Raw genomic sequence first — 17,311 nt, 5'->3', positions numbered from 1 at the left:
ATTTTGGTATATTTTTAGTTGGTATATCAGATAATTTCTATTTCCATGGAATTAGGATAACTTAAATTTTATTTGAGGTAGGTATTAAAATTTTTATAAGTATTTGAAAAATGTAATGATAACAATGGGAATTTTGTAGAACCTATTTCTTTGTTTCGAATCTCGGCTTTAAAGATAACGGTATAACTCACCACTACAATATTTGAGTAAAGAAAATCGATAGTTGCAGAGCACATCGATAGATTCCGAGAAACATCGATTTTTGTTCCAGCTCTACATACAAAAGTGCATTGAAAAGGTTGAAAGAAATATGCGAGTTTTGTAAATGTTAAACTATCCGATTAGTATTAATGGGGAAATAGAGAAAATAAAATCGGATTTCGGTTGTTTTCGTTCGTGAAATGCCAACTTCTTTTGCTTGCTGGCGTTTCGAATTGCGGGTGGGTGTGTGTGTGTTCCCCTTCTGATTGGAGGAAAATGAACGGACAACAACAACGGATGAAGTGTGCAGAGTGCAGCAATTAAGTTTAATTAAGCCAAACAATTGAATGTAAAAAGTCTGAGCTGTTGCCCCCTGAAAAGTGCATTTATAAAGGCGATATCCCATATCCGCTGAAAAGTAAAGAACAGCCGACGAAATGCCACCGTTGAAAACATACCAGATACACCACCACGAATACAATGGCAATCCCAGTCCGAATGCGAACGCCAATCAGAATGCCAATCAGAGTCCCACCGCCGGCAGCGATGGTGACTTCTTTGGCCAAAATATGGGATTGGGAGCCACCTCAACGGCCAGCCAGCGCACAAATCTTCCCTCCTACTGCAATGCCCAGTACCCGTTCAAGGTGCTCTCGAATCTCAACCAGCTGCGGGAACAGTCGCGATTCTGCGATGTGGAGATCATCGCCGGAATGGCCACGTTGAGTGCCCACCGAGCGGTCCTGAGTGCAGCCAGTGCCTATTTCGAGGCCATGTTTCGGCCCGAACTCGGGTTGAACGAGGTCAAGCAAAAGTCCGTGGTGCTGCACACCATCGACGGCGACATTCTGAACATCCTGCTCGATTTCATCTACACGGGTCGCTGCGAAATCACCCAGGTTAGTCTTAATTCTTTGTCTTCTTAGCTTCGCCCTCATCCCCAATCCTTGTTATATTCCAACAGTCCAATGTCCAGGAACTCCTCGCTGCCGCCGACATGTTGCAGCTGAACGAGGTGGTCGATGGCTGTTGCGAGTTCCTCTGCCGGGAGCTGCACGCCTCCAATGCATTGGGCATTTTACGCTTCGCAGAGGCCCACAACTGCGAGTCGTTGGCCAAGAGTGCACTGACCTTTGTCCACGCCAATTTCCCAGCGGTGAGTTGGAAGCACTTTAGGGGCTTATGTGTGGGCAACTAAAAGAGGGTTTAGTAAAAAGCTTAAAACTAATGGAATAGGCTGTTTTGTTTGGTTTAATGCTTGGAAAAGACAATTAACAATTACAACTTATATATGTTTTTCAAGAATTATTAACTATAAGGTTTTTATATTTAAGGGGACTAATATTTTTGTTGTTAATGTCTTATTTATTAAATTGTACTTTCCCTCCCCCAATCAGATAACGCTTGAGGATGAGTTCCTAGAAACGCCACAGACTCTGTTGTCGCAGCTCCTGAACTCCGAATTGCTTCGCGTGGACTCCGAGTCGCAGGTGTTCCAGGCGGCTCTTCGCTGGATCAAACACGATGTTACGCAGCGCCGTTGCTACGTATTCGACATCCTCTCCCACGTTCGCATGGCCCTGGTACCCGTGAAAGTGATTGATAAGGCTCTGAAGGATGATTGCCGAGACATGTCGGTGAAAATCGCCTTGCGCTCCATTTGCCGGGACATTGCGTCGAAGCGCGGCCAGTTGGTACCACTGCGCGTCTGTCCCCGCCAGCTGGCTAAGAAGAACATCTATATCATTGGCGGATCTCATCGGGACACGCCGCGCACTTGGAACTCGGCTGATTGCATCTTCGAGACGGTGGCCAAGTTCGATATATTCCGGCGCGAGTGGACGGAAACGGCACCCATGGAAGTGGGACGCATCTTGCCGGGCGTTTCGGCATTGAATGGCAAGATCTACGTGGTTGGAGGCGAGCGTGGTTCACAGATTCTGGCCAATGGCGAGGTCTATGATCCGCAGAACGACGTTTGGCAACCGATTGCCCCAATGATTGTGCCTCGATGCGAGTTTGGTCTATGCACAATGGGCGGAAATCTATTTGCCGTTGGCGGTTGGATTGGCGACGATATTGGTGGCTCTATGGAATGCTATGATCCGGAGCAGGATCTCTGGAAGTTAATGGGTAGCATGCCGCAGCCTCGATTCAGCATGGGTGTCGTCAGTTTCGAGGGTCTCATCTACATCGTGGGTGGTTGCACAACAACAACACGTCATCTTCCGGATCTGATTAGGTTTTTATCGAAATAATATTTGAGTTGATTTAGCTAATTCATGTAATAATTGCAGTTACAATCCGGTGACCAAAGAGTGGACCGAGCTGGCCAGCATGCAAACGGCCCGCTGCCAAATGGGCGTGGCTGTTCTGGATCGCTACTTGTATGTGGTTGGCGGCAGCAGTATTAGCCAGGACATTCTCAGCTCTGTGGAACGCTACAGCTTTGATGAGGACAAATGGACGACCGTGTGTGCACTTAACGTGCCCAGAGCAATTCCTGCCGTGGCTGCTGCCGATGGGCTCCTTTACGTAGCTGGCGGTGATCAGGTTACTATAATCAAATTAAATATATACCACAGTATTTTAACAAAACACCTCTAATTTATATTTTTTCTTTATCAGCCCTGTGAGGTAAACTTTTACCGAGCACAAGTGACCATAAACGCTGTCGAATGCTATGATCCGCTGTCGGACACCTGGAAAAATTGCCCCGATCTACCAGTTAGCCGTTCGGAGGCTGGGGCAGTGGTCGTTTAAGGCCGGTGGACTGGATCGAGATGGTCAAACACAAAATCTTTCGTCGTTTTAAGCATAACCCACACGTAAAACACTCTTTAACTGTAGCTCTATGGCATTGTATACGTTACACACATCACAAATCTCTTCCCTTTTTTCGATTTAATTGAACGTAGTGGTCTCTCGCCAAAGATATGTAAGCGCGTTGTTACGGTTGATGTTGTTTGTGGGAGCATAGCACAGCTATTCGCCAGTTAGTACAGATGCTAATAGTTAGCCACGAAGGAGACAGCCAGCCTCAGATTGTTCCGTAGTTGAAGTTGTCCTTTAAAAAAGCGAAACCAAACACCGAAAAACTAAGCATTCACCTTGAGAAAAAAGTATATTAACGTATCGTAATTGCTGAACATTATTTGAATCGATTTTTTTGTTTACTTTCAAATCCTTTACTTTTATTGTTGAATGCGGATTGGAGTGTTAGGAACAATGATTGCGGCGCCCGTGAGAAGAGCGTATCTCCACAGAACTTTGTAATTGTATGGATTGCGGGGGCGTTTTCTCATCTTCATGTCAGTAAAGTCAAAACTGGCTCAACAGCATTGCAATATATTCCCCTGATTTATACTTTTTTAACTCCTATTATACCATAATTCAACTTTATTCCAAAACAAATCTTTTGTTGTCAATTTTTACAAATATTTCGTCGTAACTAAGACAACTTACCTTTAAGATTTAAATTTCCCCTCATTTAACAAGAATCTATAGCCTGAAGTTGAGAAAAGGTCCTTACTGTACGAAGCAAAATAATACAAACAATCAAAAAGCGAACTGTATTCATAATAGGTGTATTATCGAAATAAATATACGAATTATTAACTAACAACTTAAACATTCCGTGTTCTTTCTTTATATGGAGGCGATCAAATTCTTCATTCCAACCTGAACCGAAAAAGTTAATACGAAACCGAAAAGTTAAAACAACACGGATATTTGGCCGATTTGCTATTACCACGTCACACTTCCAATGGACATTCCATCCAACCAAACTCACTAAAGAGTTAGAAGTTTCACATTTATTATTAAGTTGGGCCGAAATCCCGGCGGTACTGCAATACCGGGCCAACCCGCGACAGAGGTGGAGCAAGCTCCTAGCACTCCATCTGATTCCAAAAATCAGTTTAACATTTGTTGTCCTCCAATGGAGGAACTATCAGATGTTAAGCTGATAAGAACAGATACTACACTTTGATCTTAGCCATAAGGCCGAGAAGCGATAACCAGAAACGGAAAATCACAAGGCTCTCCATGAGCAAACTGTTAAAACCAGTTGGGAATTATAAGTACGCGCACACGAAATATTTTTTCAGTCGCTGTAGCACACTTTAGGGGGTTGCTTCTTTGTTTACTGTAAATCGCATGGAGGTAGCGTTTGATTTTTTCCTTGTTTATCAACCTTTTATTTATAAATACGAGATAGGAATACTTTTAAAATAATTTAAATAATTTGTGCTTATTATAAGTACATATTTAAAAATTCGTTTTTTATTTGTTTAAATTTCATATTCTTTTCATCTGTCTCTAATATAAGCCCAACTAAAAGTAAAATAATTAGAACAACTACCGAATGTTAATTTACATAAAAGGAGGCAAAAGTTGGGTGCCTATTGGACATGCGCGAGCACAGTATCACTGTTAACCCTCTGGTAAATGGGGCAGTAAAAAATCATAAAAACAGTTGATGGATATACGCCGAGGTCTTTGGGTGAATTTCTTTAACGGCAGGTCTAGGCGTGACGGTATAGTAAACTTATATTGTTTTTTAATATCTGGTAAGCCAACAAAGTGCAGTTTTTTTTGTTTTGCTACGGCCAGTGTCACGCACCCATCTACACGCCATTTTCCAATGTTTTCATTCGAAACTGAAACCATGAAAACAGGAAAAGTGGCCTTGAAGCTGCAGTTCCCTTGAGTAAGGTAATGGACGCCATGGGAATTCGATATTTAGCAGACACACATAGAATATTTGATTTGTTTGTTTTCTATTTTTTGTTTTCTCTCGCAGGATACCTAAAAGCTAATAATAAACCTGAAAAAAAATGTCTTTATGCAAACAGCAATAAAAACATATTTTCTTTTATTTATACAGGATGGATCTCGGAATATTAATGAAAAACAAAAATATAAATGACTCCGGACATTGGACATGAAGAATAATTAATTAAAGTATTTTAGATGTGCGGCAAACAATAACCCAGTCGATCTGGGAAAGTGGTAGTAGAAGTTTCTTACAAATAATCAATGGCTATTCAAAGTTTACTAAGCCAAAACAAACAAAACTTCGATCTACTAACTCCTTCCTGTAAACACCTGTTGCTCTTCCTGTTAAAGAGTTTTTGTTTGATTCTTATACTTCGAAGTGCCAGTGCGGACTGGCTGATGGATTGTGGAAACTGTAACTGCAAATGGAACTCCGGTAAAAAGACGGCCGATTGTCGCAACTTGAGTCTCAGTGGAGTGCCAGAATACCTCAGTCCGGAAGTTCAAGTACTGGACTTATCACACAATCACATATTTTATCTGGAGGAGAACGCCTTTTCTACGAATCACTTGCAGAATCTGCAGAAGCTACTGATACGAAATGGAACACTGAAACACATCCACCAGCAAAGTTTCACCCAACTGAATATTTTGATTGAGCTTGACTTGTCCCATAATCTACTTAAAGAACTGCTACCCAATGTCTTCGACTGTCTGTCCAAAGTGAGGGCTTTATTCTTAAATGGCAACCTAATACAAACAATACGGAGTGGGGTCTTTCGTAACCTCAAGTATCTGCACAAGATCGAACTGAAGAGTAACCGCCTGATGAGTATCGATGTACAGGCTTTCGTGGGAGTTCCGCTTCTATCACAGATATATCTCGACAATAATGAGCTGAAGAAACTGAGAGTGGAAAGTTTTCAAGGGCTCAGTAAACTAACAGCTTTATCTTTGGTCGAAAATCCCTGGAATTGTACCTGCGATCTTCAGTTGTTTCGCAACTACGTTATAGACATGAATCTATATACCCCACCCACAGCCTGCCATTATCCTTTGCAACTTCGTGGTCGACTGTGGATCGAGGATGAACCAGAGGCATTTGCCTGTAAGCCCAAGATAGTGTATCCCACACTCGGTACTTCCATCAACACTTCCAAGGAGAATGTAACGCTGATATGCAGGGTGCATGGATCTCCCAATACGGTCGTTGCCTGGGATTACAACAATCAAGTATACGAGTCGCGCTCTAAGCCGGCAAAATTTCAACAAAAGCAGCACATTTATATAGAAATGTTGCGGGAAAATGAACCAAAGGTTCAGAGTTTCGGAAACCATGTGTTCGTATCACGTCTCACCATAGTGAATGCCAAGAAAAGCGATGAGGGCATTTATACATGTCTAGCTGAGAATCCTGGAGGCAAGGATTCGGTGCACATAAGCGTGGTGGTGCAAAAGGACATGCCGCGAATTCCTTTGATCGACACCAACATCTTTGCCATAATTTGTATGATAGCAATAGGATTTCTTTGTATGTCCATATTTCTGTCGCTGGTAACATGCTTGATTTTCAAGCGTTTCAAGCAATTTCATCCCAATCAGCATCCGTATTTGCAACCAACCAGTTTTCCCGCCCAGGAGTTCGGAAGCGAGGATACTAATGGAATTAGCGCCTTAAGCTCTGGAGTTATTCAAGGAAGAAAAATGGGGCTAGATCAATTGAATGCTGCCAATGGAGCATCTAGTAAAAGCTACTCCTTATTTAAATCCCCAAGTTCTAATGACAACGAAATGTACCAAGACGATCAACTTACAACGAGAAGAAATGAAGGCGTGAGATTAAATAGAAATAGTTACTTTGAATACCTTGACAATCAGGCAGCTCACACATCATCAGACAATTGTGGTGTTAAAATCAACGCAGAGCGCAAACCGAAAGGTAAAAAGGTCATTTAATTAATATTTATTTGTTTAAATATATTTTTTTTTAATTTTAAAGACAAGCTCAATGGGAGTCCTCAAAGCTTCGATGTTAAGAGTTGTACGATTTCAACAGGAAGCTCTAAAAGAACCGGCAAAATCGATGAACATCAACCGGACCTTTTGTCCTCAAATGACCCCACTGCCCTTAACATAGTTAAAAACAATGAAGAACTTTCGGGTCCACCAAACCAATCAAAAATTAATTCCCGCAGCAAGTACAATACCAATGTGCAAAAGTACCTAAAGGAAAAGTACGGCAGCATTCGAATAAATGATAATAGCAATAAAAAGGAACGGCAGTCTCGTAGTGGTGAGAATTCCTAAAGAATTAAATACAAATTAAAAGCCAATTTATTTTTATTACCCAGCCGACATGGTCAAACCACCGACAGCTGCAAAACCACCATAACCTCCGATGTCATTTGAATTAAGTCTGTCCCCGGATTTGGAATCTTAATCATCAACGTCACACCCTACCTCTTTGAGTCCTTAACAAAAAGGATTTAGTAGATTCACACTTGATACATAATCAAGAAAAATGTACCTCGCCTTATTTCTGGTAGTTATTGATGTATTTTAAACCGTAAATATTATAAGAATATTTATTTACATGATTCTAAGTGTTTTAGCCCACACACTAAAAGTGAACAAAAAACGAAATAATAAAGTTTTAGGTGATGCCTTTTAATTAAAAGTAAATTAATCAAGTTTTTATAATTCCCTAAAAATTTTAATTTAAAGTTAAAAGAGATATTGGGAATAACAAAATTAATTTTTCCATTAAATTTCATGACTAATTTTGTTCGATCCCCGCAGTAGGGTGAACTTATTCTTGTCCTTTTGTTACCTGAACCAACATTACCTACATCCCTTCCACCCATTCAGGTAGACTGCACTTTCTCCCTACATCCTTAATTTCAAATTTCTCTACATACAATTCTCAACATGTTCTAACAGTTTGCTCATTGAGAGCCTGCTGATTTTCCGTTTCAAGTTATCGCTTCTCGGCCTTATGGCTAAGATCAAAGTGTAGTATCTGTTCTTATCAGCTTAACATCTGATAGTTCCTCCATTGGAGGACAACAAATGTTAAACTGATTTTTGGAATCAGACGGAGTGCTAGGAGCTTGCTCCACCTCTGTCGCGGGTGGGCCCGGTATTGCAGTACCGCCGGGATTTCGGCCCAACTTAATAATAAATGTTATTTTAAAAAGAAATCAGGTTAAACTTGATCGGCAATTTTGCCCTGATTTAGTAAGATTCTTAAGGAAACTGCAATTAAAATGTTTGATTTCTTGAAAGTCGATTAGTGTCTCCTTTGCATGGATGTCAGATTTTCCCGAAAATTTTCGGTGATTGGGATGACCGAAAACTGCAGGGACCAAATCATAACTCAGCCCGAAACTGAATTAAAATTAGTAGTAATTTAGACTTTGTCAGTTTTAGACTTTTAGGCTTCAAAATTATGTTATTTGTGTAAGTTTGGCTAAAATTCTTTTCCAACATGTCTGCGGCATCCACCTCCAAAGCAAACCAAGATGGAGATAGGAGAAGCAGAAGCCAAAAACGCCAGGAGCGGCGGAAGCAGCGCCTCCAAGAGATGCAAAGTCTACTGTACACCAAGCACTTTTCCAACTGCCGGCTGCCCATACCGGTGGCTTCATCTTCCGAGGAGCAACTTCTCCACCTAAAGCGCTTAGAGAACCTCACCGAAACGCCGAGGAGCAGACGAATCCCGCTGTTTGTGTTGCCGCACAGCAGTTCACCGTGGGCACGAATGTCTCTGGTTCCATGTCCCTGTCAGGAATGCAAATGCTTTATGGAACCCTGTGGTCTGTTGGGTCACTATCTAAGGGACCATCTGCCGGGAATGGGAGTTCCCTTCTTTGAACTGGAGGCGGGTAAAAAGGCGACGCTAACCTGCCATTTCAGCAGCTTAGAAAGCGATATCAACTCGCTGCTGGGTGTCTATGGCTATCGGCGCACAGGACTCAATCCCCTGAAATGCCACCGGAACACCCATTTGCCAGCGGAATATCGCCAGTACTCACAGCACGGTGCCCTAATGGTCTTTGCCTGCCGCACCGCCCACTCGATGCTGTGGCAAAAGAAACGGGTCAAGTGCGATGTCCTGGCCCTTTGGGTGTCAACTCCTTTGCAGGATGTGTCCATCAAGCTGCGCCTACTGGTCCAACCGGCTAAATCCCCACGTTATTACTCCAAACTCATCAAGGCCCGCTCTATTTTTCCCTGGTCGGCTAACCAACCCTGCAGCGAGTTCATCAAAACGGACAGCAATGTGATCCTCATTAGCTTCGAGGATCTCCGAGAACTAATGGATCTGGATGTGTGTCAGCAACTGCTTACCGTGGAACTAAAGGTCATCAGCGAATCAAGAATTTGATAAAACAAATACCAGAAAATGATAAATTGGAGTTTGCAATATTTTTGGCCTTGTATTTAGTCTAAGATTAAACATTGAAACATAAAACTTGAACTTGCACTTAGCATATGCGTTAATAAATAAGGACAAAGTATCGGAGATTACATTTGATAAAAGCAGCTATTTCCTGATCCGGACATCCTACTCGCGTTACATTGCTGTACTTTATATACAATTCATACGAAGTTCGCTCTCGCCAACCTCGCCTTTTGGATAACATGTCACAGTGTATCTTTGCTATTCGCCTTACATATATTTCGTACAATTTTGTAGTTATTATTTCAATCATGACTTGAATTTGCTTCACAACACTTACATACATAGAAAGTAGAATTTACAAATTTTGAGCTTACATACATAAAATTTAGATTTTAAATATGCTATATTAGGGTGTTACAAATATATATATATAGATGTATATAACTTGATATCAATAAGGCTTGCTAAGAGCCGCCTGTGCGACCCGCAGCAGTTTAAAAATTGTACTAGAAAACGAGCGAGCTTTCCGCTGGGTCGGGGCCAGTTAAAAAATTTGATGGCCTCACGGCGCGATTTGGCAGCAGTCGGATCGCTTTGAACGCAACAAACCAAAATCGCCATTATTTAAAAGCTGACAACTGAACGAAACAAACTAAAAAAACGCAACTAAAATATAAATAAAAACATCCGTCTAGTGTGAGAAGTCGGAATCTAGTTCCGGCTAGCCGGCCTTTTGGGTCTGCTTTTGGCGTTGAAGAGCCTCAAAGGCCTCGATTTCCTTCTTTTCTTTGGCCTGGTTGCGTCGCTCGTACTCCAGTCGATGTGAGATGATGCGCTCCACGATTCGCTCGGTGGTCATCTCGTTGCCGGAGTCGATTAGCTCGAAGATGGCTCGCGTCTTGGGTATGGCATACGGATCGCACTTTCCGTCCTCCAGCGCAATGGGTGTGCGTCCATGGCAGACGACATCGATTTTGAAGTGTTCCAGCAACTCCTCGGTTACGCAGTAAGGAGCTCCAATTACAACTTCATTGACAAACTGAGGAAGAAAATAAAATATACATCAGGAGGCAAATTAAAATAGCCGATTTAATCTTACTTTGCAGGCCAAAACGCTTAAAACGCGCTCGTGCAGATTCATGATTGGATAGTTGCTGCCCTTGTAGGAGTTCACCACGGGATCTGTGTGCAGGCCAACAATCAGATAGTCGCCCAGTTTTCTCGCCTTCTCCAGAAAGTCGAGATGGCCAACGTGGAACAGATCAAAGGCGCCAGCTACATAAACCTGAAATAGCAGATTTTGGTGAGTAATGTTATATTTCCTATATATTAGGGTTTTATACTCACGATCTTATCGCCAGGATTCGGTGACTTGCCATCGCTAAACTGAATAATCTTCTGTGTAGTTGGCAAGAACTGACTGCAACCGGTCCATGGACTTTTGGCTGCCGAATCTTGGCCCATGTTCGAAGAACCTGGATGAGATTTCATTTGTTTTTTTAAAATTTTCACTGTTTTTTGTGTTTGTTTTTGATCGGTATTGTAAAGCAACGCAGACAAATGAGCAGGTGTGTATATTAAATAGCAACATTTACGTTTAGGATTTGATTTCGATTTGGATTCGGATTTGGATAATTTGATTGCAGGTTGGTCGTTGGGTTTTTGGCATTTTGGATTCGTTTCGCGGGCGCGCACACGCACATAACATTTGGCATATTGAGGTTTTAGCATAGTTTTCATAGGTTTCATACATTATATTATAGTTTTGTTAGTGGTAAACAGTGCGTACATAGAAATAAAAAGAAGAGAAATAGTAAAGTTGTAGAGAGCAACATAAATCAAGAAGTTATTTACGTTCAACTATGGCAAACAAAAGTTGAAACGGTTGGAGGAAATCTATCACAGTAAAATCATAAACTAAGCGTGCGTGGCCAGGTATAAACTAAACATATCAGTATTGAATGGTTTATCCTTAGAACTGATTGATCGTCTTGACTTTATGCACAGCATGCAGAGCAATATACAAGATCAACAGTAAGAGATGAAAGACAGGAGGGAGGAGTGCAAAAAAATTAAAATCTTACAACTAAAGTTAGTCTTTGTTAATTATTAAGTAGTTAAAAATTAAAACAATGAAGATGGTGCACAAAACAGGAAATGTGCTTGCTGTGATTTAGGAATATTAAAATGAAATGCTTAAAAAAAAGCGTTGAAACAAGCTGTAATTACCTTCTTTCTCGATGTCGTATTCGGCGGATCCTTGACGGAAGTGGTTTCGTGTCAGGAGCAACATGCGGCCAACCAAGTCGGTGGTCGAAACGCCAGCTGTGCGTCTGACTTCCCTGAAAAGAGCACAAGAAAATCAAGTATTAGTTTGTGAAAGTCAAAGGTCATACGAATTTTACGGTTGCTTGAAGAGCATTAAATGTTAAGTGAAACAAATCGATAAAGATAAAGATTATATTCAATTCATTTCTTTAATTTCGAAACAGAAAAGTAACTGGACATAAGATGTATTTTGCCAATGCAGCATTATGATTTCTAATACCTAGAAAACATGTCTGTATATACTTACTTATAGCGATTGGCTGATTTGACCAAATGATATGTGTCCACTCCTTCCGCAGTCATTGTAATATCATCTGCAAAGAATGCTATGTTTAGAATTTGTCTTGATATATAAGTATTCCTTGTACCCACCGCCATGTACACAGAAATCACAGTTGTTTTGGTCGAGGACCTCCAGTGTGGTGACGTACGGAGCTCCGAGGACGACCTCATCCACCCATTTGATGCCCTTGACCATCTTGACACGCTCCTCCTCGGTGAAGACAGGTGGTCCCTTGTGCTTGGTGATCTCCTCGTCGGTGTGAATCCCCACAATTACTTTATCGCCAAGAGCCTTGGCTTGTCGCAGCGAATTGGCGTGCCCGAAGTGCACCATATCATAGCTGTTCAGAAAAAATGAAACAACATACAATTACTAGAGTTCTCAGACGAAACAAGTAGATACAGCAATCTTTTTATCAGGAGTGTGCCACGAACAAGCAGACAAACTTCATTTGCTACCATTATCGAGACATGAACGGGGTTATTGTCGCCGGAAACGAAGTTTCCTATTCGGGGAAGTTAAACAATTGCTGAGATAAGTGTAACATGCACTGGCAACGTCCGACCTTGACGAATATGACTCAGAAAATGGCACATATTTCATAAAATTAGCGAATTTGTGAGCGTGCGAGATAAGCCTCGCTTAAAGTCGAGGCGTGTTCAAAAAAAAACAATATTCGCTTGGAATTGACAACGGAAAATCCCCTTAATTAGTTTAACGGCATAAATAATACCTCGTAATCAGTTATGTTCTTCGCTGCTGTTAAATAATCATACTTTATGTACGTATTTGGATGCAACCAAAATGTGTAGCATTGGGTTTACAAATATTTTGGTAAATCTTAATTGTTTGTTTGTTCACGCTCTGCTGGAATCCTGATAATGGTAATGGTAAAAACCAGGTACCCTCGGATGAAACCTTTGGCCGAGTTGTACTGCTTATGACCCAGTGCAAAAAGCAATAAACTCATTCGGCCAAGCCATTTACATAATTTACATAAGCCGCTGTCGAAGCGCGTCAATGATGTCTGGTCGAGTGCTTTTAATGACCAGTAGCTCCGCCTGACTGGTGGCAATTCCCAGGCGGTTTGCGTGCTCCACTTTTGCGGTGCATTGGTCAAGATTGATCTTTGGACTCGATCATCAGAGTTGGTTCGCAAAAAAAAAAAAAAAAAAGAAAACAACCAAACAATGTTGAGAGATTGAGCAACCAGGACGGGAGATTTCAATGGTGTTTCTCAGCGTTTTGCAATTCTAATTGCAATTGTGAACGACGCTACGTCAGCGTTTTCAGTGGCCACATATTCGCAAATAGCGCCACTCAGCTTGTTTACATTCTCCCTCGATTCTAGGCATTATGGTTATAGGCACACGTGCCCTGGCCTGAATTTTGTTTGGCTTGGGAAAGCGATAATACAGCTGGGGGACGTGAGCCGCTGCTCAAATTGCATTTAACACCAATTATGAAGGTATTTACTACGGAACCGAATTTTAGTACTCGAAGAGAGTCGATCGCCTCGACTGTCAGATACCAGTTGCTAAGATTAACGCTTTAAATGGGCCTAGCAACTTTTATCGCTACTTAGTCATAACTAGGACAGGTAACTACTAGTAAAGTGTAAAAAATACTACTAAAATATCGAATTAATATTACTAGGCTACCAAATTGATATTACTACAATTTAACTTGAATATCAACTTGGATAGAATACCCTTTGACGCTACGAGTCATTAATACAATCGCATAGTCGGGCCAATTTCTATTTTTTATTGTGCTTCATTGATTGCACTACGCAAATCAATGGTTGTTTATTACTTTTTATTGGCTTTTTTTCCAAAAGATATATTACTTTAAAATTGCTGCTGTCAGAACAGATGATTGATTGTTATGCAAACTTTTTTTTTTTGATTGTTTATTTATAACCAGATTAATTAGCATTCATAGGCATTACTTTAGAAGTATTATTTTTAGCTTCAATATTCATTGATTTCAAATATAAATATCACAATGACCTATTATAATAAACACATGATGCAAAACGTAACCACTTTACTAAATTGTTTATGATAAGACTAAAAACGTCATCATTATCAGGCCCGCCTTTTTACTGTTATCGATTAAGGGTGAAATACGAAATATTTGGTCGAAAAAGATAAGGAAATTCCGTTTAAAAGGCGGGAGGAATGGTTCTACTAAGATTTTAAAGTTAAGCTAATTTATGTCGAAATGAAATTATTTTTAGTAAAAATTCCATCGACATCAATACTAGTACTAACCTAAAAATAAGCAATTGATTAACAAGCTTGATTTGTCCCGATAGTAACAAATCGAAGACGAGAAAGCATCTAGTAAAAACGTGGGCCATTCATTAATCGAAGCAAAAACCTTTGCTCCCGGAGATTTTTGCAGTATAAATAAATCTGTGCCGAATGTACGTACATAACATACAATATAGCATTGTACTCTATATGTAGAACAGACCCAGGGGCCGCTTAATCAATTGAGTGGGCAAAAAGTAGCGGCACACAAGCGACAGCAACGCCGACGCCCGTTTGCTGATTAAAAAATATCACGCGATTCTCCGTAGAGTTTGTGCTCTGACAACGGACCCCAGGCTTGAGTTCGAGGGGTAGTCGTTCGACGTAGACCCACTAGATGTGTGAGGCCCCACAGCTCTCTTACAGTATTACGAGAGCCCCATTCATTTGTATTTTTCCCCACTGGCTGCCGCCAGAGACCAGGTTCATTGACTCTGGCAGAAAGGAGGTAGTAGCAAGAGCATTTGCTTGCGTCAATGATCAATCTCTGCTGATTAGAATATTTGGGTCCAAGTCATACACATGTGCTCCCCATCTGATGGGTTAATGGGCAGATTCCACAAAAATATTGTTTATACTTTTTGTTTTTGTTATTCGCCGAAGAAGCAGCTGATGTGGCTGTTCAGCTTTGTTAATCTGGTTTTAATGCGGTGCTTTCTCGGTCAGCCTTATCAGCTCCAGCTGGAGGACTTCTACACTGGCAAGGTGTGACCTATTGACTATGGAGGCTAAGGGAGAGTAGATCGACAAAAAACCCGGAAACGATTATGAAGTTGATAGATTTATGTTCTATGTTTTATGTTATGTTTTTAATGAATTGCTCTCTATAAATTAGGTGACAGAAGTACTGTCAGTATAAGCTATGGCTTCCATTTTTTTATAGACTGGAACAAGTACAAAAGTAGGGGTCATAGTTTAACAAGAGCAATCTTAGCTACATAGTGTAGGGTTTAAAGAAAATAAAGCACATTGTATGTAGGTACCTAAATTATTTACATGACTATATACAGAAATAAATTTAGACGCTGATCTACAATTTCCTCTCTCACAGAGTAAAACGAACTGAATATAGTTCCGCTCCCTTGACAAGTAGCGGTTATAATTTAAATTACCTCCTGAAATAAGCCGATCCCTTACGATTATAATTCAGGGTAAAGGGAAGCCCGGCAAAATGCCAATTAAATTAAGCAAATAAAAGACCGCCAGACGATGACGACTGTGTATTGTGGGTCAATGGCGATGCCGATGGCAATGGCAATGATGGTGGTGCAAACTGGGTGTGGGAAAGGCTAAGACGAGGCATGCGCAGGCCTAAAATCACGTGATGTTTTGGGACAACCGGCGGACAGCCACAGTCAACAAGGGCCACGTAAACGCAGCCCTCAAAAATGTAAAGCTCCTCAAAAAATATAAGGAAAGCGGACGCGGCTGCTCCGGTACAGTGGGTTAGCTACAGCATGTATCGCATACATACAGAGAATCGTACGATTATATTTTTGTTTGTTGGGCGTATGCCATTGTTTATATGGTGAGTGGAACTCAGAGAAAAAAGAGAATAAATAGAGGGCGAGCATAAACAATAGATATGTATGTTTTGGTTTTTTTCTTATTTATAAAACGTTTGGCGGAAGCCACAATTGAGGAAATTCCTGCCGTCTGATAGAGCAGACAAACTTGTTATGGTAGGCCATCTATCCATATCGCTGTCTAATGCGTCATTCCCGATAAAGATAAACCGGTTCCCACCGACGTTGCATTGCACGAAATCAAATAATTATAGGAGAGCGCAGTGCATATAGAACAATTTGATGGCCACCAAAAACAATGGAGTGCGTCAATGGATATATAGGCAGCACCCAAAGTATATATTATGTGTTTATAAAATACTGTGGCATATGGTTTATTATACATCTATAGCATTGCATAAAAAGTTGTACTATATATAAATATTAAACAGTAAAGTTTAAAGATCTAAAAATTGGTTGAAATTATCACTGTATAAACTAGAATTAACGGAAGTTTTGTTACTTTCATAAAAAACATAATTAGCAGAGATAAAAATAAATATTATACCCAAAGATTAATGTTCTGTGAAAAGTACAGATATTTCAAAACTGGGAGGCCTTGAACCTGAAATAGCCATTTTAGCCGGATGACAATGAGTGCCTATTAGAGCTGCAAACTGAGACTATTTCAAACAGTTCCACACATATTCGCTAATCAACTGAGAAAACCCTGAACACTTTGCACGCCTCACAACAAATGAAGATTATTTATCGGTAGCTGATTACCGCTATTGGTATTGATGGGAAGACCGACGTGGAATTGTTCTACTTTGACTCACTGTACCGTTACCGCTGAGTAACGAGTGACGTGACGCAATGGAAACCGTTAGTTGTCAGACATTTGGAGGCCAGAAAATAAGACTTCCCCAAGAACATGACTCATAACTTACCATCCGTCGCACCAAACGCGAACGTCCTTCTTCTTGGAGTGTCCATTACAGGAACTGGTATCGCCATTTGCCCGCTTGTCCTCCATATCGATTGCTTTTATTATGTTGTTATTGACTTTTCGAATCTTCAATTTAGAACCCGGTTTTCAAGACACACATTGAGAGCGAAAACGAAAGGCGTTTTTGTTTTGTTTGATTTTTCAAGGCGGAAACTGAAACTCGACGACGTTCACGCTTCGAGAGCTGTGTATTATTTGTTCTGAGCTACGACGGCGCCCGCTATATAAATATAATTGCCCGAGCTACTCAGTTTTCGTGGATTCGGAACGGAATAGAATCGGAATGGGAATCGGGAGTCAGATTCTCAGACTGGCGTTATCAGCGCGCGGGCGCATGGGAGCTTCTTCGGGGCGTTTGAGCGGTGTACTTGGATGGTTTTCAATTCTTTCATTTTTTTCTCGCAATCGCAAATACCGTGAGAGCAGAGTGACCGTAAACGGTTTTGTTAAATAAACCAACACCCGCTAACCCCACAATAAATT

General features: G+C 40.9%; 4 protein-coding genes and 2 non-coding genes across 9 annotated transcripts; 4 read left to right on the top strand and 2 right to left on the bottom strand.

The window, feature by feature from the left end:
* The first annotated feature begins 244 nt into the window (after window positions 1–244).
* LOC108092723 (actin-binding protein IPP) lies at window positions 245–3,832 on the top strand. The gene is made up of 5 exons (XM_017192452.2): window positions 245–1,100; window positions 1,166–1,357; window positions 1,599–2,443; window positions 2,499–2,754; window positions 2,830–3,832. Exons 1-5 carry the CDS (start codon window positions 639–641, stop codon window positions 2,962–2,964), a joined length of 1,890 nt encoding a protein of 629 aa, XP_017047941.1. The 5' UTR covers window positions 245–638; the 3' UTR covers window positions 2,965–3,832.
* Window positions 3,833–4,022: 190 nt separating this feature from the next.
* Window positions 4,023–4,218, bottom strand: LOC122320875. Its single transcript, XR_006245892.1, has one exon. It is a non-coding gene; the product is annotated as a U2 spliceosomal RNA (small nuclear RNA).
* Window positions 4,219–4,705: 487 nt separating this feature from the next.
* Window positions 4,706–7,645, top strand: LOC108092631 (leucine-rich repeat-containing protein 24). Of its 2 annotated transcripts, none has more exons than XM_017192269.1 (4): window positions 4,706–4,739; window positions 5,090–6,919; window positions 6,980–7,273; window positions 7,332–7,645. In XM_017192269.1, exons 2-4 carry the CDS (start codon window positions 5,242–5,244, stop codon window positions 7,370–7,372), a joined length of 2,013 nt encoding a protein of 670 aa, XP_017047758.1. In that variant the 5' UTR covers window positions 4,706–4,739; window positions 5,090–5,241; the 3' UTR covers window positions 7,373–7,645. The 2 variants fall into 2 exon arrangements, with proteins under 2 accessions (XP_017047758.1, XP_017047759.1); XM_017192270.1 differs by lacking the exon at window positions 4,706–4,739 and adding an exon at window positions 4,892–4,917.
* A 314-nt stretch (window positions 7,646–7,959) lies between these two features.
* LOC122320876 lies at window positions 7,960–8,155 on the top strand. The gene has a single exon (XR_006245893.1). It is a non-coding gene; the product is annotated as a U2 spliceosomal RNA (small nuclear RNA).
* LOC108092706 lies at window positions 7,967–9,460 on the top strand. Its single transcript, XM_017192424.2, has one exon. The coding sequence runs from the start codon at window positions 8,468–8,470 to the stop codon at window positions 9,365–9,367; it is 900 nt and encodes a 299-aa protein (XP_017047913.1). The 5' UTR covers window positions 7,967–8,467; the 3' UTR covers window positions 9,368–9,460.
* LOC108092705 (ethanolamine-phosphate cytidylyltransferase) lies at window positions 9,394–17,251 on the bottom strand. 3 transcript variants are annotated; one of them, XM_017192420.2, is made up of 7 exons: window positions 16,770–17,251; window positions 12,086–12,336; window positions 11,961–12,027; window positions 11,615–11,727; window positions 10,733–10,896; window positions 10,485–10,670; window positions 9,394–10,424 (listed from the first exon to the last, which is right to left on the bottom strand). In XM_017192420.2, the coding sequence occupies exons 1-7, from the start codon at window positions 16,853–16,855 to the stop codon at window positions 10,107–10,109; spliced, it is 1,185 nt and encodes a 394-aa protein (XP_017047909.1). In that variant the 5' UTR covers window positions 16,856–17,251; the 3' UTR covers window positions 9,394–10,106. The 3 variants fall into 3 exon arrangements, with proteins under 3 accessions (XP_017047909.1, XP_017047912.1, XP_017047911.1); XM_017192423.2 differs by having other exon boundaries at window positions 10,733–10,839; window positions 16,770–17,249; XM_017192422.2 differs by having other exon boundaries at window positions 10,733–10,860; window positions 16,770–17,248.
* Window positions 17,252–17,311: the final 60 nt, after the last annotated feature.

The sequence above is a fragment of the Drosophila ficusphila genome, unplaced genomic scaffold (assembly GCF_018152265.1).
Source record: "Drosophila ficusphila isolate 14025-0441.05 unplaced genomic scaffold, ASM1815226v1 contig_127, whole genome shotgun sequence".
NCBI lineage: Eukaryota > Metazoa > Arthropoda > Insecta > Diptera > Drosophilidae > Drosophila > Drosophila ficusphila.
Note: the sequence above shows the minus strand (reverse complement) of the source record. Positions and strands in the feature narration are given on the sequence as shown.

Excerpts from the sequence above, each read along its gene's own strand:
- LOC108092631 (XM_017192269.1), top strand. The coding sequence starts at position 5,242 with ATGGCTATTCAAAGTTTACTAAGCCAAAACAAACAAAACTTCGATCTA. Across the intron at positions 6,920-6,979 it reads CGCAGAGCGCAAACCGAAAG|ACAAGCTCAATGGGAGTCCT; the intron begins GTAAAAAGGTCA and ends TTAATTTTAAAG. Across the intron at positions 7,274-7,331 it reads GGAACGGCAGTCTCGTAGTG|CCGACATGGTCAAACCACCG; the intron begins GTGAGAATTCCT and ends TTTATTACCCAG.
- LOC108092706 (XM_017192424.2), top strand. The coding sequence starts at position 8,468 with ATGTCTGCGGCATCCACCTCCAAAGCAAACCAAGATGGAGATAGGAGA.
- LOC108092723 (XM_017192452.2), top strand. The coding sequence starts at position 639 with ATGCCACCGTTGAAAACATACCAGATACACCACCACGAATACAATGGC. Across the intron at positions 1,358-1,598 it reads TCCACGCCAATTTCCCAGCG|ATAACGCTTGAGGATGAGTT; the intron begins GTGAGTTGGAAG and ends TCCCCCAATCAG. Across the intron at positions 2,755-2,829 it reads ACGTAGCTGGCGGTGATCAG|CCCTGTGAGGTAAACTTTTA; the intron begins GTTACTATAATC and ends TTTCTTTATCAG.
- LOC108092705 (XM_017192420.2), bottom strand. The coding sequence starts at position 16,855 with ATGGAGGACAAGCGGGCAAATGGCGATACCAGTTCCTGTAATGGACAC. Across the intron at positions 12,337-16,769 it reads CGCGTTTGGTGCGACGGATG|CTATGATATGGTGCACTTCG; the intron begins GTAAGTTATGAG and ends TTTTCTGAACAG. Across the intron at positions 12,028-12,085 it reads TGATTTCTGTGTACATGGCG|ATGATATTACAATGACTGCG; the intron begins GTGGGTACAAGG and ends CATTCTTTGCAG.